Raw genomic sequence first — 26,301 nt, forward strand, 5'->3', positions numbered from 1 at the left:
TCTCACATCCATACATGACTACTGGAAAAACCACAGCCTTGACAACATGTACCTTTTGTTGGCAAAGTGATGTCTCTGCTATTTAATATGCTGTCTAGGTTTGTCATAGCTTTTCTTCCAAGGAGCAAGTGTCTTTTAATTTCATGGCTGCAGCCAGTCCATAGTGATCTTGGAGCCTAAGAAAATAAAATCTGTCACTGTTTCCACTTTCCCCCCTTCTATTTGCCATGAAGTGATAGGACTGGATGCCATGATCTTAGTTTTTTGAATGTTGAGTTTTATGCCAGCTTTTTTACTCTCTTCTTTCACCTTCATCAAGAAGCTCTTCAGTTCCTTTTCACTTTCTGCCATTGGAGTGATATCATCTGCATCTGAGGTTGTTGCTATTTCTCCTGGGAATCTTGATTGTGATTTATCCAACCCAGCATTTCACAAGATGTACTCTGCATATAAGTTAAATAATCAAGGTGGCCCTATACACCCTTGACATACTCCTTTCCCAATTTGGAACCAGTCTGTTGTTCCATGTCTGGTTCTAACTGTTGCTTCTTGGCCTATGTACAGATTTCTCAGGAGGCAGGTAAGGCTGTCTGGTATTCCCATCTCTTTAAGAATTTTCCACATTTTCTCGTGATCCATACAATCAAAGGCTTTAGCATAGTCAATAAAGCAGAAGTAGATGTTTTTCTGGAATTTCCTTGCTTTCTCTGTGACCCAACAAGTATTGGCAGTTTGATCTGGTTCCTCTGCTTTTTCTAAACCCAGCTTGTACATCTGGAAGTTCTCGGTTCATGTACTGCTGAAGCCTATCTTGAAAGATTTTGAGAAGAACTTTGTTAGCATGTGAAATGATTGCAGTTGTGCAGTAGTTTGAGCATTCTTTGGCATTGCCTTTCTTTGGGATTGAAATGAAAACTGACCTTTTCCTGTCCTGTGGCCACTGCTGCATTTTCCAAATTTGCTGACATATTGAGTGCAGCACTTTAAAAGCATCATCTTTTAGGATTTGAAATAGCTCAGCTGGAATTCCAGTACATCCACTAACTTTGTTTATCTTAATGCTTCCTAAAGCCCACTTGACTTCACACTCCAGAATGTCTGGTTCTAGGTGAGTGGCCGTACTATCGTGATTAACTGGTTCATTAAGACTTTTTTGGTATAGTACTGTGTATTCTTGCCACCTCTTCTTAATCTCTTCTGCTTCTGTTAGGTCCTTGTCATTTCTGTCTTTTATTGTGCCAATCCTTGCATGAAATGTCCCCTTGATAATCTCCAGTTTTCTTGAAGAGATTTCTGGTCTTTCTTGTTATATTGTTTTCCTCTATGTCTTTGTCTGTGTTCACTTAAGAAGGCTATTCGTGATATTCTGTGTAACTCTGCATTCAGTTGGGTATGCATGCATGCATGCTAAGTAGCTTCAGTAGTGTCCAGCTCTGTGCAACTCTATGGACTGTAACCCGCAAGGCTCCTCTGTCCATAGGATTCTCCAGGCAAGAATACTGGAATGGATTGCCATGCCTTCCTCCAGGGGATCTTCTTGACCCAGTTATCAAACCTGCATCTCTTAAGTCTCCTGCATTGACAGGTAGGTTCTTTACCACTAGCGCCACCTGGGAAGCCCTTAGTTGGGTGTATCTTTCCCTTTTCCCCTTGCCTTTTGCTTCTTTTCTATCCTCAACTGTTTGTTAAGTCTTGTCAGAGAACTACTTTGCCTTCTTGGATTTCTTTTGCTTTGAGATGGTTTTGGTCCCCATTTCCTGAACAGTGTAATGAACCTCTGTCCATAGTTCTTCAGTCACTCTGTCTACTAGATCTAATTCCTTGAATCAAATCCTCACTTCCACTGTATAATCATAAAAGATTTTATTTAGGTCATACCTGAATGGCCTAGTGGTTTTCCCTACTTTCTTCAATTTAAGTCTGAATTTTGCAATAAGGAACTGATGGTCTGAGCCACAGTCAGCTCCAGGTCTTGTTTTTGCTGACTGTATAGAGCTTCTCCATGTTTGGCTGCAAATAATGTAATTAATCCATTTTCAGTATTGGCCATCTGGTGATGTCTACATATAGACTTGTCTCTTGTGTTTTTGGAAGAGAGTGTTTGCTCTGACCAGTGTGTTCTCTTTACAAAACTCTGTTAGCCTTTGCCCTGCTTCATTTTGTACTCCAAGGCCGAACTTGCCTGTTACTCCAGGTGTATCTTGACTTCCTGCTTTTGCATTCCAGTCCCCAATATGAAAAGGACATCATTTTTGGTGTTAGTTCTAGAAGGTCTTGTAGGTCTTCATGGAACCAGTCAACTTCAGCTTCTTTGGCATTAGTAGTTGGACCATAGATTTAGATTACTGTTGAATGGTTACTGTTGAATAGATTACTGATGTTGAATGGTTTGCCTTGGAAACAAACCAAAATCATTCTGTCGTTTTTGAGGCTGCACCCAGTACTGCATTTCAGAGTCTTTTGTTGACTATGAGGGCTACTCCATTTCTTTCTAAAGGATTCTTCCCCACAGTAGTAGATATAATGGTCATCTGAATTAAATTTGCCCATTCCTGTCCATCTTAGTTCACTGATTCCTAAGGTGTTGATGTTCACTCTTGCCATCTCTTGTTTGATCAAGTCCAATTTACCTTGATTCATGGACCTAACATTCCAGGTTCCTATGCAATATTGTTCTTTACTACCTTGGACTTTCACCACGAGACACATCCATGACTGAGCATCGTTTCTGCTTTGGCTCAGCCTCTTCATTCCTTCTGGATCTTTTAGTTATTGCCCTCTGCCCTTCCTCAGTAGCATATTAGACCCCTTCTGACCTTTTTGCTTCTCACTGTTTACATATGAAGCACACGTTATTTTGTGGCACTTCCTTGGTTCCTTCCCTCTTCTTTTCCAACCTGATCTCATCTCTTGACCTTTGTCATCGTACCCTCAGCTTCCAGCTATACTGAATACCAGCTATTTCCTGAATATGCCTCTGTTAGTTTTTTCATGCCCTACTTCTGCCTGAAATTCTCTGACCCTCCCATCATGCCTTCTCTTTCCAGGAAACTCTTCCCTCAATGGCATTACTCTGTAGTTATCTTCCTTAAGTACCAGTGGCATTTTCTCTGTGCTTATAGTGCATATGTCTTGGGCACAGAGGCAGTTGTATCAGAGTTATCTGTTTATGTTTCCTACTCGTTCAAAATCTCTTTCCAGGTGGGTTGTGAACTCTGTGATGTCTCGGGTAGCTAGTCTCTAATTTTGTTCATCCTCAGAATTTGGCACAGTGTTGGAATGTAAAATATTGACTCTCCATTTGTTTGTTGCTTGATGTACAATAAAATAGTAAGGACCTTCTGTTTTCCTTCGAAGCAAAAAGGATTTTAACCCTGTAGTTTGAAGGCTGAAAAATTTCCCTCGACTTTGCTTGAGCTTGAATTCCCTCATCTTTTCTTTTTTTCTTAAAATTTATTTTAATTGGAAGCTAATTACAATATTGTGATTTTTGCCTCCCTCATCTTTTCTTAAAAGAGTCTTCTAAATTGTTTGTCTGTCATACATTCTTAGGACCAAAGATGGCCCAGGCTGAGCTGGACAGCTGGTAGTATTATTGATAGGAGCCAGAAAGCCCTGGACATGTCTAATTATAACAAGGGAGGTTTGGCCAAATCTTAACTGCACTTGTGCATACAGGCTGTTGAATGATTCTTCAGCTTGCTAAAAGTGACTGGTCGCTGGATACCAAGTTTGAGCATTTCTGAAAGGTATAAGACTATGTTTTTCATTAAACTGGTTCCTAATATTTCAGTCAAAAGATGACTTCTGTTTCTTGAGGCTTGAGAAGTTCTTCCCTGAATTGCATTTAAATTTTCCCACTGGAGTCTAGTTTTCTAACTCGGATAAAGCTTTCATTTTAAGGCTGCCATTTCTACAATTTGCACAAGTATGTGCTTCTGATTTTTTTCTTCTATCTATAGAATTGCTTGCATCAAGAGTTTTCCAGAACATAGTGTCTCAGATGGAAAATGTAATAGAATCCTAGTCTCTGCCAAATTAATTTTTCTATTTTGTTGTTATATAATGTTCCCATTGAACAATTTTGTGTGTGTGTGTGTGTGATGAATGCTGAGAAGAAAGCTGGCATGCTTTTGATACAAATTGCAGATGTATAGGAAAAATGTCTTAAAAATTTTTTTTAAATTTATTCTTTTTGGCTCTGTTGCATGGCATGTGGGATCTTAGTTCCCGACCAGGGATCAAACTTAAACCCCCTGAAGTGGAAGCTCAGATTCTTAACCACTGGACAACCAGGGAAGTCCCAGGAGAAATGTCTTTAAAGCATTCTGTATTAAATAAAACCAGGTTTATACTATATATTTACTTTTAATTCACCTGGATTTATTTAGTAAACTCCTGTAATTATTTTCAATGTGCAGTTGCTCTAACTGTAGTATCTAATATACACTAAAATTTAGCAAGCAGTTTCCCTGAAGGCTTTGGAATTACTTTGTCTGTCTTTATTATAGTAAATAATAACTTCTTTTATTTTAGAAACAAAATAGTTTTAAGAAAGAATTAAGCTGCCTCTAAAAGCTAGGTTGTCATAGCCATGGAGGCCAGGTTCACCTGATTTTCAGCCTTTTCAGGTAAAAGAGTAAATTGTACCTTTATGATACTTCATATTATCTGTGCCTGAAACATATAAGCTGTGGGGTGTGAATTTTCACATGAACTCCTGGAGAGGGGCTCTCACATGGGACGGGAGTGATAAAGCTTCTGTGTCCCTTGTGCTAGCTATCAAAATATTTGTGGGCATTGTGGGAAAGGACAGATCTTCAGTTTTCATAACTAAGGTATTGGCATCTGACCACAGACTGGCACTGACATAGTGCAGTGATGAAAGTGAGTCCATATGCCCTCTGGGCTTCTGCCAGTTCTTCATATGGTGAGCCTCAGAGGTGCCGCATCCTCATTTTATCGTCTGCAGTTAACATAGAAGAGAACTGGTAATCATGTATGCGTCTTCCCTCATTCTCAACACAAAAGCTGCAGAGAAGCCTTAAGTCTGCAGATCTTTGAGTATTTTATTAATTTAGCAGATGGAAGTTATATTTAAACTTATTAAGTGAAATAATTACTGGGTTTGTTCATAGATCCTATCCATATAATTCAGAGCAAGAGGCCTATGCTTCAATCTATTCTGCTCAAGCTTTCAAATTCCTTTGACAGCCTGGATGTGAAATTCAAAAGTCATTAATGTGATGTGTTAATTTTTCACTTTTTGACTTACTGCAAAAATCTTATAGTTTCCATAGCAACAATAACCTATCCAGATTGTGTAATATTCTTTACAGTATTAAAAATAAAACTATGCAATTACATGAGCTTCTGGAGCACTTCATTTAGGGAACTGAGTGAGGATTGGAATATTTCTTTAAAAAGAAAAGTGTAATTTCATGTGAAGATTTTGTCAGAAATAGTTTTTAACTTTAGGAATTTATTTAATTAAATACTTAGTAGTAGATACCTGATAGTAAATTTAATTATTGATTGTGTGAAATTTGCATTGTAAGCATTGTGTTAAGCATCTCAGACACAAACGCTTTCACAGGCATACCCACACATATTTTCAAGGTAGGGGGGGATTTTGGCTTTAATTACAGTCACCTGCTGCTGGTGTTGATACTTCTTAGTGGCTTCTTGGTGCTATGTTTGGAGGAAACAGGATAGAAGAAAAGGAAAATGGGATCACTTAAGCTTTCTCTATCTTTGGTGTTGCTCTTTAAAACATGTCTTTGAAACATGTCTAAGGTATTACTTTGAAATACTAAAGATTATTTTAATAGTCAACTGTTTTCAAAGTGTCAAATTGTTTTTTTTTTCTTTTCCCCTCTAATTTAAGAGACAATAGGATATTAGTACTAAAGCTGGTTAACATAACTTTTCTACATCTTAACACAACTGTTTTTCTTTTTTTGTATCACCTTCAATGGTCTTCAAGCCTGGGGACTCAGTCGGTAAAGCGTCTGCCTGCAATGCGGGAGACCTGGGTTCAGTCTCTGGGTTGGGAAGATCCCCTGGAGAAGGCAATGGCAACCCACTCCACTGTTCTTGCTTGGAGAATCCCATGGACAGAGGAGCCTGATGGGCTACAGTCCATGGGGTCACAGAGTCTGACATGACTAAGTGACTAACACTTTTACTTTTCACCTTCAACATATATCTGAGTGTGTGTATTTTTTTAATACAGTATAATTTATATATTTTCTCAGCAGTGTATGATAAACATTTTTCATGTTTCTAATGATTTTCATGATTATTATTTTAGTAATTGCAGAACAGTCTGTTGACATGTGGTGCAAATTCTGTTTATCAAAATGCTGCTTGTTTCCTAAATGCCATATATTGGAAGAAAAATGTATATAATATTCAGACTGTTGGAAAAAACCATAACTCAATTATTTGCCCAAAGCACAGGTGATTGTGAAAAATCTTTAAAATGCACATGAAATGATGTTTTAAAATGCATATTATGAATACACTCTTAAACTGCTTTATCTGCTAGTAAACAGAGTGGGGAAAATAAGCAATAGGTAAGTAAGACGTTGAGGCACTACTTAGGTACTATCATTTGACGAAATCTTTATGATATGATGATGCATTGTTGAAACTCTAATATAATCAAAAGGCAAAACTCGGAGGGCATGGGTTATACTCCTCTTGTCAGAATAACCAGTGATAGGAGTCACATTTGTTACATTCATCTGGGGCCTTGCTTTGGCTGGTCCTGTTGTTGGTACTCTGAAGATACCTCATTGCACTGGACACTCATTGGTACTATTTTTATGGATGGTATCCCCATTATTGAGCTGCTGTCTTCCCTTGGTTAAGCACCCTGGTAACTACTGATACCAGAGTCTCCCAGAATTCCTAATCCTACCTCCATTAATTGGAAAATTCACTGTAACTACCAAGTTTTTCCTAGGGATCTTGAGAATGAGGTGTTGGTGGCTAATTTTGAAGTCTTTCCAAGGCTTTTGGTTGAGGTCTTAGGGCTTTGAATGTTGCCTGTCCTTGGTGAAAACTAGTGTGCCTCAGTGGGTCAGCAGGGCTTCCCTGGCGGCTCAGAGGGTAAGGAATACCTGGGTATGATACCTGGGTCAGGAAGATCCTCTGGAGGAGGAAAGAGCAGTCAAGTATTCTTCTGTGTAGAATTCCATGGACAGAGGAGCCTGACAGACTACAGTCCATGGGGTCGCAAAGAGTCAGACACGACTGAGTGACTAACTCACAAACACACACACACACACACACACAGTGGGTCAACATTTTTCTATAACTCCTCTATTTATTACATGGGTCTTATACTATGAAATTATTTTGAGTAAATATAGAAGTTTACATCTGTCATTTATTTTTAATGTTTATAACAGAATGCTTTCATAGACTCCAGATAATTAAGACAGTAGAATTACCTTACAATATGCTTGAGTTTATATTTATGCTTGTTTACTTTTTGAAACTAGTGTTGTGTTTAGTATCCTGTTCCATTTCAATTTTGTAGTTTGTGTTTTGGCTCTATATAATGTTTTCATTGTGACATGAATTTCTTTTGGTATTTCACATTTTATAATTGAAATGTTATCAGAAATAATAAGCAATGCATGCATAGTGAGAGCGTTTACATATCACTGAGGCTAGTGCATTTTCATTTTTCGTATAGTTATAATTTTGAATCTGAAAATATATAGAAAAAAATAATTTTTTTTGTTCCTATGCAGAAAAGATGAAAAAGAATATGCATTGAAGCAAATTGAAGGCACAGGAATATCTATGTCGGCATGTAGAGAGATTGCAGTAAGTGGACATAAATGTTATTTATTTTGTTATTGGGTGATATTAATGTAAATGTTTCATTAATATATACAATGTATGGTTATTTCAAAGATGTTAGTTTAAGAAAATTTTCTACGAGAAAAGTTGCATAAACCTTTTAATTACTTGAAAGTCATCTTTAAACATTCTCTTAAGTATATTTAGGATTTATAATCTTAAGAATACAGAACTGAATGATTTTTTAAATTGATTTAATTTATAATTGTGTATAACTATTAATTTAAATTAGTAATTAATGTCTATCTTTCCTGTCATTTTAGGACTGATACATGTCTTTATAGAGAAGGGGTGATACTGCTAGATAGTGTGCATATTAAACATTTTCTGAAGAGTCCAGGTTTTAGTGTTACATTTTGCTAGTTGCTAAAAAAATAAGACTGTCATAATAATAGGATGATTCCTTACAGAAAGATCATTCTTTTTTTATATGTCACACCTGTACATTTACGAAATGATTGTCCATAAGAACACCTAACATTTCCTGAGTATTTACCAGGTACTGTGCTTACTAAGTGCTTTTAAGTATTAATTTAATTTTCCTAACAATCATATGAAATAAGTACTTTTAGTATTTCCATCTTACAAATCAGTAAGCAGAGGCAAAATGAGACTTATGGCTTAGAAGTCTTAACATTATATTACCTTATCGTAGTTCTTCAGTTTCTTATTTTAGTGTTTTAGTTTCTTATTGGGCCTTTATTATGATATCGCCAATCTATTAGGAGTTTCTGTCTCTAAATTATTAAATATATTGTCTGTATCCATTAGGCATTTCTGTCTCTGATTTGGTAACTGTCTCATGTTTTAGTCACAGCTCCTTCTTTGCAGTTCACTCGCATTGAAGCACTCCATCATCACTCTTACTCATAAGAAAATGAATAGTGCAGAGAACACACGAGGCGGGATTTCTGTAGACCTGAGTGTCTGTTTGCCTTTGTGGTTTAAACTAGCTATGAGTCTCAGTTTCCTTATATTGAAATAAAGAAACTATAAGATCCCTTCTACTCATAAATTCTTTGATTTCAGAATGGGAGTTTCTCACTAGGCTGTGTACACTTTGGGGGTAGGGACCTTGTCTTTTTGTCCCTAGTTTCTTGCATAGTACCTGGCACATAGCAGGTGCCCCATAAATGCTTGTTGAATAAATTAATGAATAAACAACAAAGTTCTGTATAATCCTTAGTTTGCTTTAGAATATAAATTTATTGTTTAAAGTGTTCATTTTGTCATTTTTCCATTAATTATAAACTGGTGTTCATAGTGCCCTACCAGAGTGAGCATTTGATAATTGATTTTTAACTTGCTAAAATTCATGGAGTGTTATTTCAACCAATGTGAATATCACTGGTATGCAATTTTGCTAGAGTTCCGAAATTTAATACAGCATTAATTCAATGTCCATGAATTAATTGGGTAAATAGCTGAAATTTAAAGTTTTGATTATTAGGAAATGAAAATCTAATTCTATACATCTTCTGAGGAATCCATGGATTCCCTTTTCTCAACATCCCCACTAACATTTGTTACATCTTGTCTTTATGGTGATAGTTATTTTAACAGATGTGAAGTGATATCTCACTGTGGTTTTGATTGTATTTCCTTGATGATTAATGACATTGTACACTTAATGTATCTGCTGGCCGTCTGTGTATCTTCTTTGGAAGAAGTCCTTGTTCAGTTCCTTTATCCATTTTTGAATTGAATGATGATATTGATGATTTTTGCTGTTGAGTTGAATACATTTCTGATATGTTTTGGTTACTAACCACTTATCAGATAAATAGTTTGCAAATAGCTTCTCATACTTTGTACTTCTCATACTTTCCTTTTTATTTTGTTCATTGTTTCTTGTGCAGAAGCTGACAAAACGTAACTCTGAAACTCATTTACAGTCTTCATATTTTTATTGAGGGTTTGCTTAGTAAAACCTTAGAAAGTATGCAGTTTCTGAATTGAATAATTTTTTATATTACCTGGATGACTTAGCCCCAACATGATAGGGATTTTGACATGAGTTTAACATGTATGTTATTGCATAGTGGCTAACTGCATACATCTTTGTACATTATAAGCTCACAAACACAGTTTTGTAATTATTGCTTAATGCAATTGTCTTTTAAATCACATAGAAGAAAAACAGTTAAAATATACTTAATGCTGTTTCTTCTATTTACTCATGTTGTTACCGTTGCCAGTGCTCTTTATTTTATGTGTAGATACAAGGTACTTAAAAGTCCTTCCATTTTAACCCAAAGTCTCCATTTAGTTTTTTTTTTGGTAGCACAGATCTTCTAGGAGTGAGTTTTCTGTTTATGTATTTAGGAATATCTTAATTTCTTCTTTTTTTCCTTTTATCACTTGTTTCTCCTTTGTTTTTTTGCAGAATATTTTGCCGCATATAGAGTTCTTGAATGACAGTCTTCCTTTTTTCACTTTGGCTATGTTATCTCACTGCCTTTTGGCCACCATGGTTTCTGATGAAAAGTCAACTGTTAATTCATGAGAATCTCTTGTACATGAGGAGTTATTTTCTTGCTACTGTCAAGATTTTCTTTTTGTGTTTGTCTTTTGACAATTCGACTATGATATGTATAGAAATCTAATTGGAGTTTGTGGTTTCTTGGGTGTAGAGAGTAATGTTTTTCATCAAGTTTGGGAAATTTCCAGCCATTATTTCTTCAGATATTCTTCCAGCCCCTTTCTATCTCTCCTCTCTTTTTGAGACTGCCATTATGTGTATGTTTTTAGTCTTGATGGTGTCCCAGAGGGCACTGACACATTGATGAATTTTGCCTGTTCTTTTTCTGTTTATTGCTTAGACAGGATACTTTTAATTGCCTATTGCTGATTATGTCTTTTGCCAGCTCAATATGCTCCTAAGCCTCTCTCCAGTGAAATATTCATTTTAGTTATTTTATTTTCAATTCCAAAATGGCTATATGGTTCTTTTTTCTTTGAATAGACTTTATTTTTTAGAGCAGTTTTATGTTTACAGCAAAACTGAGTAGAAGTTCTAGAGATTTCCTATACACTCCTTACCCTCACACATGCATAGCCTAATTCATTATCAACTTCCTCCACCAGAGTAGTATGTTTGTTATAATTGATGAACCTATGTTGATACCCAAAGACAATAGTTTACATTAGGGTTCACTCTTGGTGGTGTATATTTTATGGATTTGGACAAACATCTAATGACATGAATCCACCATTATGATATCATGCAGAATAGTTCCCCTGCCCTCAAAATCCTCAGTGTTCTATTGATTCATCCTAGACCATCCGCCTCCTCAGGTAATCACAGATCTTTTTACTGTTGACATAGTTTTGCCTTTTCCAGAATGTCATATAGTTGAAACCATATAGTATGTAGCCTTTTGAAACTGGCTTCTTTCGCTTAGTAATAGGCATTTAAGATTCATTTGTGTGTTGATTTTATATCCTGCAACTTTACTATATTCATTGATTAGCTCTAGTAATTTTCTGGTGGAGTCTTTAGGGTTTTCCAGGTAGAGGATCATGTCATCTGCAAACAGTGAGAGTTTTACTTCTTTTCCAATTTGGATTCCTTTTATTTCTTTTTCTGCTCTGATTGCTGTGGCCAAAACTTCCAGAACTATGTTGAATAGTAGTGGTGAAAGTGGACACCCTTGTCTTGTTCCTGACTTTAGGGGAAATGCTTTCAATTTTTCACCATTGAGGATAATGTTTGCTGTGGGTTTGTCATATATAGCTTTTATTATGTTGAGGTATGTTCCTTCTATTCCTGCTTTCTGGAGAGTTTTTATCATAAATGGATGTTGAATTTTGTCAAAGGCCTTCTCTGCATCTATTGAGATAATCATATGGTTTTTATTTTTCAATCTGTTAATGTGGTGAATTACATTGATTGATTTGTGGATATTGAAGAATCCTTGCATCCCTGGGATAAAGCCCACTTGGTCATGGTGTATGATCTTTTTAATGTGTTGTTGGATTCTGATTGCTAGAATTTTGTTGAGGATTTTTGCATCTATGTTCATCAGTGATATTGGCCTGTAGTTTTCTTTTTTTGTGGCATCTTTGTCAGGTTTTGGTATTAGGGTGATGGTGGCCTCATAGAATGAGTTTGGAAGTTTACCTTCCTCTGCAATTTTCTGGAAGAGTTTGAGTAGGATAGGTGTTAGCTCTTCTCGAAATTTTTGGTAGAATTGAGCTGTGAAGCCGTCTGGACCTGGGCTTTTGTTTGCTGGAAGATTTCTACAGTTTCAATTTCCGTGCTTGTGATGGGTCTGTTAAGATTTTCTATTTCTTCCTGGTTCAGTTTTGGAAAATTGTACTTTTCTAAGAATTTGTCCATTTCTTCCACGTTGTCCATTTTATTAGCATACAGCTGCTGATAGTAGTCTCTTATGATCCTTTGTATTTCTGTGTTGTCTGTTGTGATCTCTCCATTTTCATTTCTAATTTTATTGATTTGATTTTTCTCTCTTTGCTTCTTGATGAGTCTGGCTAATGGTTTGTCAATTTTATTTATCCTTTCAAAGAACCAGCTTTTGGCTTTGTTGATTTTTGCTATGGTCTCTTTTGTTTCTTTTGCATTTATTTCTGCCCTAATTTTTAAGATTTCTTTCCTTCTACTAACTCTGGGGTTCTCCAATTCTTCCTTTTCTAGTTGCTTTAGTTGTAGAGTTAGGTTATTTATTTGGCTTTTTTCTTGTTTCTTGAGGTATGCCTGTATTGCTATGAACTTTCCTCTTAGCACTGCTTTTATAGTGTCCCACAGGTTTTGGGTTGTTGTGTTTTCATTTTCATTCGTTTCTATGCATATTTTGATTTCTTTTTTGATTTCTTCTGTGATTTGTTGGTTATTCAGAAGTGTGTTGTTCAACCTCCATATGTTGGAATTTTTAGTAGTTTTTCTCCTGTAATTGAGATCTAATCTTAATGCATTATGGTCAGAAAAGATGCTTGGAATGATTTCGATTTTTTTGAATTTATCAAGTTTAGATTTATGGCCCAGGATGTGATCTATCCTGGAGAAGGTTCCATGAGCACTTGAAAAAAAGGTGAAATTCATTGTTTTGGGGTGAAATGTCCTATAGATATCAATTAGGTCTAACTGGTCTATTATATCATTTAAAGTTTGCGTTTCTTTGTTTATTTTCTGTTTAGTTGATCTGTCCATAGGTGTGAGTGGGGTATTAAAGTCTCCCACTATTACTGTGTTATTGTTGATTTCCCCTTTCATACTTGTTAGCATTTGTCTTACATATTGCGGTGCTCCTATGTTGGGTGCATATATATTTATAATTGTTATATCTTCTTCTTGGATTGATCCTTTGATCATTATGTAGTGGCCTTCTTTGTCTCTTTTCACAGCCTTTGTTTTAAAGTCTATTTTATCGGATATGAGTATTGCCACTCCTGCTTTCTTTTGGTCTCTATTTGCGTGGAATATCAAAATCAACACACAGAAATCCCTTGCATTCCTATACACGAATAATGAGAAAGTAGAAAAAGAAATTAAGGAAACAATTCCATTCACCATTGCAACGAAAAGAATAAAATACTTAGGAATATATCTACCTAAAGAAACTAAAGACCTATATATAGAAAACTATAAAACACTGATGAAAGAAATCAAAGAGGACACTAATAGATGGAGAAATATACCATGTTCATGGATCGGAAGAATCAATATAGTGAAAATGAGTATACTACCCAAAGCAATTTACAAATTCAATGCAATCCCTATCAAGCTACCAGCCATATTTTTCACAGAACTAGAGCAAATAATTTCAAGATTTGTATGGAAATACAAAAAACCTCGAATTGCCAAAGCAATCTTGAGAAAGAAGAATGGAACTGGAGGAATCAACTTGCCTGACTTCAGGCTCTACTACAAAGCCACAGTCATCAAAACAGTATGGTACTGGCACAAAGACAGACATATAGATCAATGGAACAAAATAGAAAGCCCAGAGATAAATCCACACACCTATGGACACCTTATCTTTGACAAAGGAGGCAAGAATATACAATGGTGTAAAGACAATCTCTTTAACAAGTGGTGCTGGGAAAACTGGTCAATCACTTGTAAAAGAATGAAACTAGATCACTTTCTAACACCCCACACAAAAATAAACTCAAAATGGATTAAAGATCTAAATGTAAGACCAGAAACTATAAAACTCCTAGAGGAGAACTTAGGCAAAACACTCTCCGACATAAATCACAGCAGGATCCTCTATGATCCACCTCCCAGAATTCTGGAAATAAAAGCAAAAATAAACAAATGGGATCTAATTAAAATTAAAAGCTTCTGCACAACAAAGGAAAATATAAGCAAGGTGAAAAGACAGCCTTCTGAATGGGAGAAAATAATAGCAAATGAAGCAACTTGACAAACAACTAATCTCAAAAATATACAAGCAACTTATGCAGCTCAATTCCAGAAAAATAAACGACCCAATCAAAAAATGGGCCAAAGAACTAAATAGACATTTCTCCAAAGAAGACATACGGATGGCTAACAAACACATGAAAAGATGCTCAACATCACTCATTATTAGAGAAATGCAAATCAAAACCATAATGAGGTACCACTTCATACCAGTCAGAATGGCTGCGATCCAAAAATCTGCAAGCAATAAATGCTGGAGAGGGTGTGGGAACCCTCCTACACTGTTGGTGGGAATGCAAACTAGTACAGCCACTATGGAGAACAGTGTGGAGATTCCTTAAAAAATTGCAAATAGAACTCCCTTATGACCCAGCAATCCCACTGCTGGGCATACACACCGAGGAAACCAGAATTGAAAGAGACACATGTACCCCAATGTTCATCGCAGCACTGTTTATAATAGCCAGGACATGGAAACAACCTAGATGTCCATCAGCAGATGAATGGATAAGAAAGCTGTGGTACATATACACAATGGAGTATTACTCAGCCGTTAAAAAGAATTCATTTGAATCAGTTCTGATGAGATGGATGAAACTGGAGCCGATTATACGGAGTGAAGTAAGCCAGAAAGAAAAACACCAATACAGTATACTAACACATATATATGGAATTTAGAAAGATGGCAATGACGACCCTGTATGCAAGACAGGAAAAAAGACACAGATGTGTATAACGGACTTTTGGACTCAGAGGGAGAGGGAGAGGGTGGGATGATTTGGGAGAATGGCATTCTAACATGTATACTATCATGTAAGAATTGAATCGCCAGTCTATGTCTGACGCAGGATACAGCATGCTTGGGGCTGGTGCATGGGGATGACCCAGAGAGATGTTATGGGGAGGGAGGTGGGAGGGGGGTTCATGTTTGAGAACGCATGTAAGAATTAAAGATTTTAAAATTAAAAAAAATAAAAAATTAAAAAAAATAAATAAAAATAAAAGCAAACAAGACTCACCAAAAAAAAAAAAAAAAAAAAGATTCATCTGTATCTGTCATGACTTAATAGCTCATATCTTTTTAGTACTGAATAATATTCCATCATCTGGATGTGTTACAGTTTGTTTACACATTGATTTATGAAAGTACATCTTGGTTGCTTCAAAGATTTGGCAGTTATGAGTAGAGCTGCTGTAAACCCTGTGTGTTGGCTTTTGTGTAGACATAACTTTTCAATTCCTTTGGGTAAATATCAAGGAGCAGAATTTCTGGACTGCGTGGCAATAGTATGTTTACCTACCTTCCTAAGTGACTAAGCCTGTGCCCCACAATCACTGAGCCCTCACTCTAGAGCCTGAGAGCCACAACTGATGAAGCTCACACTCTGTAGAGCCTGTGCCCCGCAACAAGAGATGTCATTGCGATGAAAGCCCCCCACGTCGCAACCAAGAGGAGCCCCCCACTCCCGCAGCTAAAGAAGCCCATACATGGCAACAAAGACCCCGTACAGCCGAGAATGAGAGAGATACATTAGAAAAGAAACTGTCATTACTATAAATAAACTAGAATGCATTGCTACCTCAAGTCTCACTAATAAAAGTCATTTCACATTTTAATTTCATTTGAACCTTATTGACCAGAGGTGAATTATAATCCCATATCTTTGTGCAGTGCTTTACAGTTAACAATATGCCATAACAAGGAATAATTCTGGGTGATGAACATACTAGGAACATGTAAACATGAACCTTTTTAGTCTGAGATTACAGGGGAGTTCTAATTTGATGTTTTTTGCCTCTGTGGCCTGTGTAATCATAAGGTTGCTAGGCTGGAAATGTGGTAAACAGCATTAATTCTGATCCCATTTGTTTCCTGGTTATACAATTCAAATATGTTTATTATAAAATTCTCAATGTGGAAAAAGCATGTTAAGAGCATCTGTTACACTAACACTTAGAAATAATCGCTATTAATATTTTGTATATGGTCTTCTAGACTTTCTCCTTTATAAAAATACTGAAGATTGTTTCCTATAAGAGTGGAGCCATTATTTTTTATAAAATGTAATTTCATCTGCAGTAATACAAAGATAAATTTTTAACTATCAAAATAATAATCATGCTAGTTCTGCAGGATATAAGAAAGATAATAAGATCTAACTCCTGAGTACTTTTCAAAAAATTGACATGGTCCCAAAGAAAGTGAAGATAGACTGAAAGGAAAATTAGTCAAGGGGAATAGGGTGGAGGGCATAGATTGAAGAAGGAAGAGAGGGAAAACCTCACTTCACGTCAGCCTGCTGTCTTCCTCAGTTTTGGCTGGAGAAGCCACTGCCTCAGACCCCTCTGCCCAGCTTAGCCCAGTGTGTGTCCACCAGCACCCCAGCCTGGATGCTCCCATGCTGACACGTGGCCTCAGCTGTCATGGACTGTCTGTCACTTGCAGTTTTTCTCATAGCGCAGAGCAGGCAAGGTAGAATGGCAGTTAAAAGATTATTTGCTATGGTTTTTTTTTCCCCCTCTCTTGCCACCATGGTGGTTTAGCAGGCTGCTATGTAAACATCAGTGGAATGCTTGGAACTTTCCCTTGTCTTTGAGGAATAAGCCCCCCACCCCCCTTTTTTTTTAAAATTTATGAAGGGGAAATGATAAAGCATATGTTTGCTGTGGATTCCTGGAGAACTGTAAACTGTCTATAAGCATGGCTCTGATTCTTACTAATACTTTTTAATGTTTATTTTCTTAAAGTTTTGGCTGTGCTGGGTCTTTGTTGCTGCGGGGTTTTTTCTCTAGTCCTAGTGAGTAGGGGCTACTGTCTAGTTGTGTTCCCTGAGCCTCTCATAGTAGTGATTTCGCTTGCTGCTGAGCTCGGGCTCTAGGCTACTAAGGCTTCAGCAGCTGTGGCTCAAGGGCTCTAGAGCACAGGCTCAATAGTTGCAGCCGGGCACGTGGGATCTTCCTGGATTAGGGATGGAACTCGTGTCTCATGCATTGGCAAGTGGATTCTTTACCACCGAATCACCAGGGAAGCCTCTTACTAATACATTTATTTTTATCAACCTTAAAATTATTTTGTTAAATTTCATAAATTGAGAACTACCTGTTTATTTTCATTTAGATTATTTAATCATATCTCAGTTGCTTTTCTGTTGCACTGAATGCAAATTTTTCTTTTAACGTGTCCAGTTTTATTAGAGTGTATAGATTTGTGGAAATACACCTGTGATTCAGGTAATTTACCTTTTCTGTGACTGCGACAAAATCAAAGTATTTTTGTGAAAAATATTAAAGGTAGAAAAAGTTTTCTTTCTTCAGTAGGCTTTTAACATGATCTTTAATAATTATTTTCATAAAAAGTTTGCGTGATTTTGGAGACTGGAACTAAATCATATATGAAATTATCTTTGAGCAAAAATCTGTTCTTTGGTATAATCCTTGTGTTCACCTTAGAAACAAAGAAATTTACTCTTGGGATTGAAGATTCGGGATTATATATATATTTTTCTTCTTTAAAATGTGTGTGTGTTTCCCCCCCCCCCCTTCATTGAATAGTAATAGTTACTACTTTTCTCATTGATATAATATATTTAGTTTCTTTGGCATTTAGATATATATATTCTTACTGACTCGTAATGAAAAGTGAAATCTTATATGAGTTGGGGAACAGGATTTGGGATTATTATAGGATGAATCTGGGAGATGTATATAGAGTCAGCACATAGGGAGGGGCCATCATAGGATAGAAAATAAACCTTTTAAAAGCTAGAAAGGGACAAGGGGCACGTAAAAGGAGTTAACCAGCAGATAGATTCTCTAGTCTTCTGGTGTATCTATCTATCTTGCTATAGATGTTAGGTTTTGAGTCTCTTAAAAGTTATTTTTGGACTTCCTTGAAGGTCCAGAAATTAAGACTCTGTGTTCCCTATGCTGGGGGTATGGGTTTGATCCCTGGTTGAGGAAGATCCTTGGATGCTATGTGGCATGGCAAAAAAAAAAAGTGATTGTTATTTGTGTGTGAGTGCATGCATGCACCTTTTGGAGTGTATTTCAGGTTGCTTTGTTTTCTCTGAGAAGACTAAGTGACTGATCTTTGTATTCTCAGAAGCAGATTTAAATACCTATTGTTGCCAGTGGAAGAAAAGAGGTGTGCCATATATAGGTATCTAGGGTTTTGTTTAAGATGACAAAAGTGAGAAGGAACCATTTGAGAAGAGATAGTACTGATTTTGCTCACTAGTCTCTCATGTGTGTGTATTTGCAAGTGTGTGTGTGGTACTGTGAAGGAAGATGGATTGGTGTGGTGACACTAGTCACTCTTCTCTCTTTCCCAACTCTAGGGGAAAAGACTAGTTGGTTGGAAGTAGTACCTTTAGGCACCTATGGTTGCTGTGACTCCTTTTCTCTGCAAAGAACTGGTAGGTTATCATCCAAGAGTTGCCTGTGTCAGCGCCTCCCTCCCAGAAGTTTGCTGGTGATACAGTGCAGAGTAAAGAACTGAAAATAAATCTGACAGTATTCAAAGGGCTTAGCTCAGAACCTGAAAAATGTTATTAAGTGCACAGTAAATGCCGAAGAATTGATGCTTTTGAACTGTGGTGTTGGAGAAGACTCTTGAGAGTCCCTTGGACTGCAAGGAGACCAAACCAGTCCATTCTAAAGGAGATCAGTCCTGAATATTCATTGGAAGGACTGATGTTGAAGCTGAAACTCCAATACTTTGGCCACCTGATGTGAAGAGCTGACTCATTGGAAAAGACTGTGATGCTGGGAGGGATTGGGGGCAGGAGGAGAAGGGGATGACAGAGGATGAGATGGCTGGATGGCATCACTGACTCGATGGACGTCAGGGAGGCCTGGCTTGCTGTGATTCATGGGGTCGCAAAGAGTCGGACACGACTGAGCGACTGAACTGAAATGTTGCTTTATTATTATTATTATTGGTAATAACTTTATCCTATTTAAACTGTAATAAAAATATAATTTTTAGTTAAAATTGTTTTTACCAAAGTCAAAGTAAATTACTTTTAGCAGCTATACATTTCATTTTTAAGGTATATTATTATAAAAAATAAAGTATATTATTATAGAAGGTACTGAATTATACAGTTTAACATAAATTTGTTAATTCTAGATTCAAAATAAGAGATTGATATGGGAAAATAAAGTATTTATTTTAAAAACGTGTCTTAGGCTTCAGATTGTAAAGTGGGAGAGAATATGGACTTGGATATCAGATAGACTTGATGATGTATCTGAACTTCACCCTTTTTCCTCCATATCTTGGGCAAGTTGCTCCTAGATGAAGCAGTTTTCAGGGGGGATGAGGCTGTATCAGTTTTGCTTTGAGGGCTGGCAGTGCCAAGGAACCAGGCCATGTGGCAATCTGCAGATTGCCCCGACTCTCAGAATCCCTGAGCATCTTCACTTGCTAATGTCCCAGGTCATTCTCAGCTTCACCCTCTGACCAGAATCTCATCTCATGAAATGTTTGACAGAGCACACCTTTCCATATATGTTCAGGAGTCGTATCAGTTTTTAGGAGGGAGGAGTTGCCTGTGAAAGGTGAGTCTGACCTTTGCATATATATTAGTGGTATATGCTGCATCTAAGCTCTTGAATTAAAATATGGCTAATTTCTACTTTTATTGCTAGTTCACCTTTCATATTCCTTACTCTGATTTATCTGGATTTGGAATTCAGTATCATTCTCAATCTGTGAAATTTCTTTTTTTCTTTTTTGGCCTAATTATTACTCCTATAAGCCAGCTATCAACATACCTGATTTTTGTGAACCTTAGTTTATTCACATCTAAAATTGAGTTTATAGTTCCTAATTTCACAGAATCGTAGTAAGGATGTATGTAAGCCTCTTGGCTCATAATCAGTTCCCAGTGAAAGCTTAGTTTTCTTCCTTTCTCTAAAGTTGAATTCGTTAGTGTCGTAAAAAAGTAAATTGTGGGCCTCCTTAGCTTAGATCAGTAATAATAAATAAGAGGCCAGGAAATGTGTTTTAAAAATTTAGTGACTTTGCCCTGGTCTTTGAATGTTAAATTACATTTAAAATTTACTATAGCAGCAGATACAGTTGCTCTTCCACCTCAGATATGTCAGTCAGTTAACAGATACGGATCACTACTTGTAACACACAGTGTTGCTTGCTGAGAGAATAGTATTTTCAGTAAGGTGGCAGTCTTCTAAAGTCAGTTATTTGGGATGTGAAATACTTTTTTCCCTTAGGAAACACTGATATGAATGATGCCTAGCTTAACTGTCTACCCCACCAAAACTGGCCTACCCCACCATTTTTGGCCTGTGAGTAACTGAGTTATGGTACTCTTGCCTGGAGAATCCCAGGGACGGGGGAGCCTGGTGGGCTGCCGTCTATGGGGTCGCACAGAGTCAGACACGACTAAAGCGACTTAGCAGCAGCAGTACCATAGTACTTGAGGACTGCTTATAACATTGTCTCTATGGAGAAATACATTCAGAATTAAAAGCATACATCTTGCCTTGTCATAGTTTTTAAAATGAGAATAGGCTCTTCAGATCCAGGTCACTGGGGAGATAAGTGACCTGGGGGAGATAAGTCATGTCAGAAGATAGGTAGGTGGTTTTATGGCAACGAGAGTTGGAACATTGTGTTATCCAGGCAGTGGGAATTGGAAGCTAGGTCTCTACCTGGGGAGAAAGAGTCGGGTTAGATGATAGATAGATAATGAGGGAGTTAGGGCAGGCTGGCGGACTGGGAGGCAGCTGGTTGAGCTTCAGGTAGAAACCAGAAAAACGAGGAGTGGAGACCCTCGGCCAGTCAGTAGCCGTCTGGAGTCAGTGGAGCAAGCTAGTGGATAGGGTAATCTAAAGTGGTACGGATCACGAACAGAGAAAGCCTGTAATTAGGTTTTGGTATTATAGCAAAGGATTTAGCATATTTGGGGAAAGAAGTTTAGTTCCTTCAAGTATCAGTGGATTTATCATAATGAAATCATCTCACCTATTACTCTTCTCTTACTTTGGCCTTACATGACTTCTGGTGACACAAACTGTTCACGTTTTTAGTATAGATCTTTGACTTAATAAACAAAACCCAACCAGAACAGTGCACAGTCAAGATAAAGCAGAACTTCAACAGATTACAAACAGGAGATTAGACTGCATTTTTAAAGGATGAGATTATAGTTTAAAAATAAATAATCGTGTTGTATTACAATGGGCAGTTGTATATTATTATAACAGGACTGAGATAAGATGATAAAACATAGATATTGGTTTACAAGCTTCTTAGTATACTCAGCAGCTTGGCAATTTCAAAGTTTGAATGGGCTGTTTGTCTAATTGTCTAAAGAATGTTCTCATTAATTGGCAAATTCTTCAGTTTGTAGATTTTAGTGTTGTTAGATAACATAGCATTCAGACAGTTGAAGGAAATAAGCATTTAAAACAAAAATGACTGACAAAGGATTCTTTTGTTGTTGTCATTGTTTTAAAATTATTTATTTTTAATTGGAAGAGAATTCCTTTATAATACGGTGTTGGTTTCTGCCATACATCAGCATGAATCAGCCATAGTTACACATATGTCCCATTCCTCTTGAACCTCCCTCCCACCTCCTACCCCTTCTCACCCCTGTAGGTTGTCAGAGCACTGGGTCGAGCCCCTTAAATCATATTGCAAATTCCCACTGGCTGTCTATTCTACACGTGTTAACGTCTATGTTTTCAGTGCCACTCTGTCAATTCGTCCCATCCTCTCCTCCTGCCACCCCCCTGCCCCCACCCCACTGTGTCCACAGATCTGTTCTCTGTGTCTCTATTGCTGCACTGCAAATAGGTTCATCAGTACCGTTTTTCTAGAGATAATGCTCCGTATTCTTGACAGCAAAATAATATCAGAAAAGAAGGATACTTGAAAATCTTGTTTGCAGAGTAGTAAGTAACTGAGGTTTAGGTATAAACTGGGTTTTCTTTTTTTTTTTTAATTTATTGAAGTATAGTTCATTTACAGGTACAAGCTGTTTTGTCACCTTTTTTCTCTATAAGTACTAATTTTTTTTAAAAAGTGCTTTTTCTTTTTTCCCTGAATTGCCTGCCTCGGTCTTTTGTTTTCCTTTCAACTTGCTACCTGTTTGATTAATAAGCTTAACTTTATTTATGGTCTTTGGATGTTGCTGACATGGTATTCACTTTATTCCTCCTCAGAAAGAATTTTTAAAGTCAGAGTGTTTTAATCCAATAGAAAAATAGGCTAAAGAGTTAAATAGGAACTTTAAAAAAATGGAAACATTAATAGCCAGTAAATAAAAAAGATGCTCAGTTATACTAATGATCAGAAAAAAAAAAAAACCACAGTAAGATATTTTTTGCTCTCCAAATCAGTAATTGTAACTGGCAATGATGTAGAATATTTGGAAACTGGCATATAGTGTTAGTGGAATTGTAAATTATTGTATTGCAACTCTGAGGAGAACAAGTTATTTACCTAAAAAAATTACGCATACCTTGTTAGTAATTTCATTCCTAGATATCTATGCTATAGCACTGTTTCTCAGCCTCAGTGGACCCAGGCCCCTGTTTTATAATAATTAATCTCCAGTCCCCTTTACCATCCTGAACTGAAATTCACAGATGATGTGCATAATTTAAAAAATCATTATAATGCCTTACTTTATTATAACAGTAAGAAAATAATTTATAATGAAATCACTTATTTAAATATGCAAGAATCATGCATTTTTATTATATCTAAATGCTAATCAAGTCATAGATGCATATGTCATTCCTGGACATGTAATTGAGTTGATGCTCAGTGTGTGGTTTGGGTAGTGATGCGTTACCATTTTGTGTGTCTGTCTTTCGCTAAGTCTGTACTGTGGTACATGTGAATTGATGAACTTGTGGCTTCACAATTCAATAGGAGATCCTGAAGAGAGATTTCAGGTGTTTCCCAGATTCTTACCTTGAATTCGAAACACTGAAGCTTATTTATTTTGCTAAGTAATATTTTTATCCTATCATTTTATTTTTCATTTCATTTCTTTTTCTTCTGTTGCTTATCCTGTTTGTTGTTTTCTTATTTTTTTCCTGATGTCTTATGTAAATATTTTCTTTTTTCCTACAATTTGCCAAAAGTAGGCCTGTTCCTTGACTGTAACTGTGACTCCACGAAGAATGTCTGTACTTGTTTTATCTGTTTTTCTTCTTATTTGGGACTGTCTTACTATCTATTCAGTTATGCATGGTATGTAGGTTAATACTCAGATGGTATGTAGGTTTATATGCAGAATTTCCCCTGAAGCATAAGGAAATTTTTTACTATATAAACAATAGCTCAACTAAGTTATTAACTAATAATTTGAAATGCTTTCATTTTCCTGTAAAACAAAAGTTAACAATTCAGTGGGCTTTATGGAGTTGAGATTATCCTTGTTGTGGTTTTTTTTTGGTTCATGCCTGTTGTTGTTTTAGTCTCTAAGTCGTGTCCAACTCTTGTGACCCCATGGACTGTAGCCAGCCAAGCTCCTCTCTCTGTGGGATTTCCCAGACAAGAATACTGGAATGGGTTGCCATTTACTTCTCCAGGGGATCTTTCTGACCCAGGGGTGGAACCTGCGTCTCCTGCATTGGCAGGCAGATTCTTTACTGCTAAACCACCTGGAAAGCCCTTGTTCATATATTAGCATTTTAAAAATAGTGTAGATTATCTTTGCCTTTATGAAATTAAGGTCAGGGATTATATCTGATATGTTCACTTTTGAATCCTTGGGTTCTATCTAATACTGTGCTTAGAACAAAGCTTAGAACGAATACTGGGCTCTTAATATATTACTTAATAAATGCAATAATTTATTTCAATTAGTTATTTTAACAGTATTAACAATGGTTAATCTTGTTGTTGACTCCTAATGAAGTCAGAAATAGAGGCATAGTTCCCATAGCAAGGCTCACCTTGTACTAACACAGAGCCTTGCTCCACATCAATGGAAGCCTGTTTCCCTAGCTATTTAGTTCCAAGACAACTACCTCTCTATTTCTGGGACCCAGTTAGTAACCCTGCTCTGTGGAACTCAGTGGGTGCATATCTCCAAATTAAAAGAAACTCTGAAGAATTTTTTTGCCATTATTCTTTATCTTAATGTTCAGTTCAGTTCAGTCGTGTCCGACTCTTTGCGATCCCATGAATCACAGCACGCCAGGCCTCCCTGTCCATCACCAACTCCCGGAGTTTACCCAAACTCATGTTCATCGAGTCGGTGATGCCATCCAGGCATCTCATCCACTGTCGGCCCTTCTCCTCCTGCCCCCAATCCCTCCCAGCATCAGAGTCTTTTCCAATGAGTCAGCTCTTCGCATGAGGTGGCCAAAGTATTGGAGTTTCAGCTTCAGCATCAGTCTTTCCAATGAACACCCAGGACTGATCTCCTTTAGGATGGACTGGTTGGATCTCCTTGCAGTCCAAGGGACTCTCAAGAGTCTTCTCCAACACCACAGTTCAAAAGCATCAATTCTTTGGCACTCAGCTTTCTTCACAGTCCAACTCTCACATCCATACATGACCACTGGAAAAACCATAGCCTTGACAAGAAGGACCTTTGTTGGCAAAGTAATGTCTCTGCTTTTGGATATGCTGTCTAGATTGGTCATAACATTCCTTCCAAAGAGTAAGCGTCTTTTAATTTCATGGCTGCAGTCACCATCTGCAGTGATTTTGGAGCCCCCCAAAATAAAGTCTGTCACTGTTTCCCCATCTATTTCCCATGAATTGATGGGACCAGATGCCATGATCTTCGTTTTCTGAATGTTGAGCTTTAAGCCAACTTTTCACTCTCCTCTTTCACTTTCATCAAGAGGCTTTTTAGCTCCTCTTCACTTTCTGCCATAAGGGTGGTGTCATCTGCATATCTGAGGTTATTGATATTTCTCCCGGCAATCTTGATTCCAGCTTGTGCTTCTTCCAGTCCAGCGTTTCTCATGATGTACTCTGCATATAAGTTAAATAAGCAGGGTGACAATATACAGCCTTGATGTACTCCTTTTCCTATTTGGAACCAGTCTGTTGTTCCATGTCCAGTTCTAACTGTTGCTTCCTGACCTGCATACAGGTTTCTCAAGAGGCAGGTCAGGTGGTCTGGTATATCTTAGTGTAAAAGTATCTTAATAGATATATTAAGCAGATAGACTAAGCAGATTGATATCTGCTTGGTTTGAGTAGACATTTAAAATTATCGACAAATATATATTTAGTCCTATAGGTAATGGTTTGAGGGAGGCAAATTCAGTTATGGCAATAAGAAGGAAGAGTTTGACAGATTGAAGTTCCTGTACTAGCTCTTAATACTTAGTGGCCCTGTGATCTTGGATAAATTACTAATCTCTCTTCATCTGTAAAAACAGGGATAATAATATTAGTTACTCAACAGGGATTTGGAAGATCAAATGAGCTAATGTATGGAAGGATTTAACATAGTGTCCAGTATATATGCTGTGTTCTAGGCTCTGTAAGTCTGCTGGGGAAGATAGTTAATAAGCAAATCTTTACACAAACATATATTTGCACAATTTGACAAGAGCTAAGGAAAAGCACATGGTGGAATAACTAGAGTATATCAGTTGAAGTTGGGGCATCAAGGGGGATTTCCCCAAGGAAGCAATGCTCATGCAGGGGTTTGAAGGATGAGTAAGCACTGACTAGGCAGAGAAGAGTGTGTATAAGCATGAGGCAGCATGGCACATTTGAGGGTACAGAAGATGCCAGGGTGCCTGGAATGACAGGTGAGGGTGAAAGTGACCTAAGAGAGAAAGATTCCTTAACAGCGCCAGCACTTGCAGCTGTGTAGGCTATGTGGAAGATTTGGAGCATGAGCAAATTTCTTTATTTTTAAATTACTGCTCTCATCTGGTGTCAACAGATGAGAGTGGAGAAGAGGAAGAAGATGTAGGGAGGATACTTAGAAAATTATCACAGAAGTCCAGTCTATGGGAGATAGAAGTGGAAAAAATTGAGAGATACTTCTGAGGTCAAACTGATAGAAATCGATGAA

General features: G+C 37.1%; 1 protein-coding gene across 1 annotated transcript in view; it reads left to right on the forward strand.

The window, feature by feature from the left end:
• Positions 1 to 26,301, forward strand: part of CDK19 (cyclin dependent kinase 19) — a 169,358-nt gene that overhangs the window by 53,819 nt on the left and 89,238 nt on the right. The window contains exon 2 of the mRNA XM_052645844.1: positions 7,767 to 7,842. Coding sequence (XP_052501804.1) covers positions 7,767 to 7,842 — 76 coding nt within the window. The remainder of the gene's footprint in view (positions 1 to 7,766; positions 7,843 to 26,301) is intronic.

Source organism: Budorcas taxicolor, chromosome 9 (genome assembly GCF_023091745.1).
Source record: "Budorcas taxicolor isolate Tak-1 chromosome 9, Takin1.1, whole genome shotgun sequence".
Classification (NCBI taxonomy): Eukaryota; Metazoa; Chordata; class Mammalia; order Artiodactyla; family Bovidae; genus Budorcas; species Budorcas taxicolor.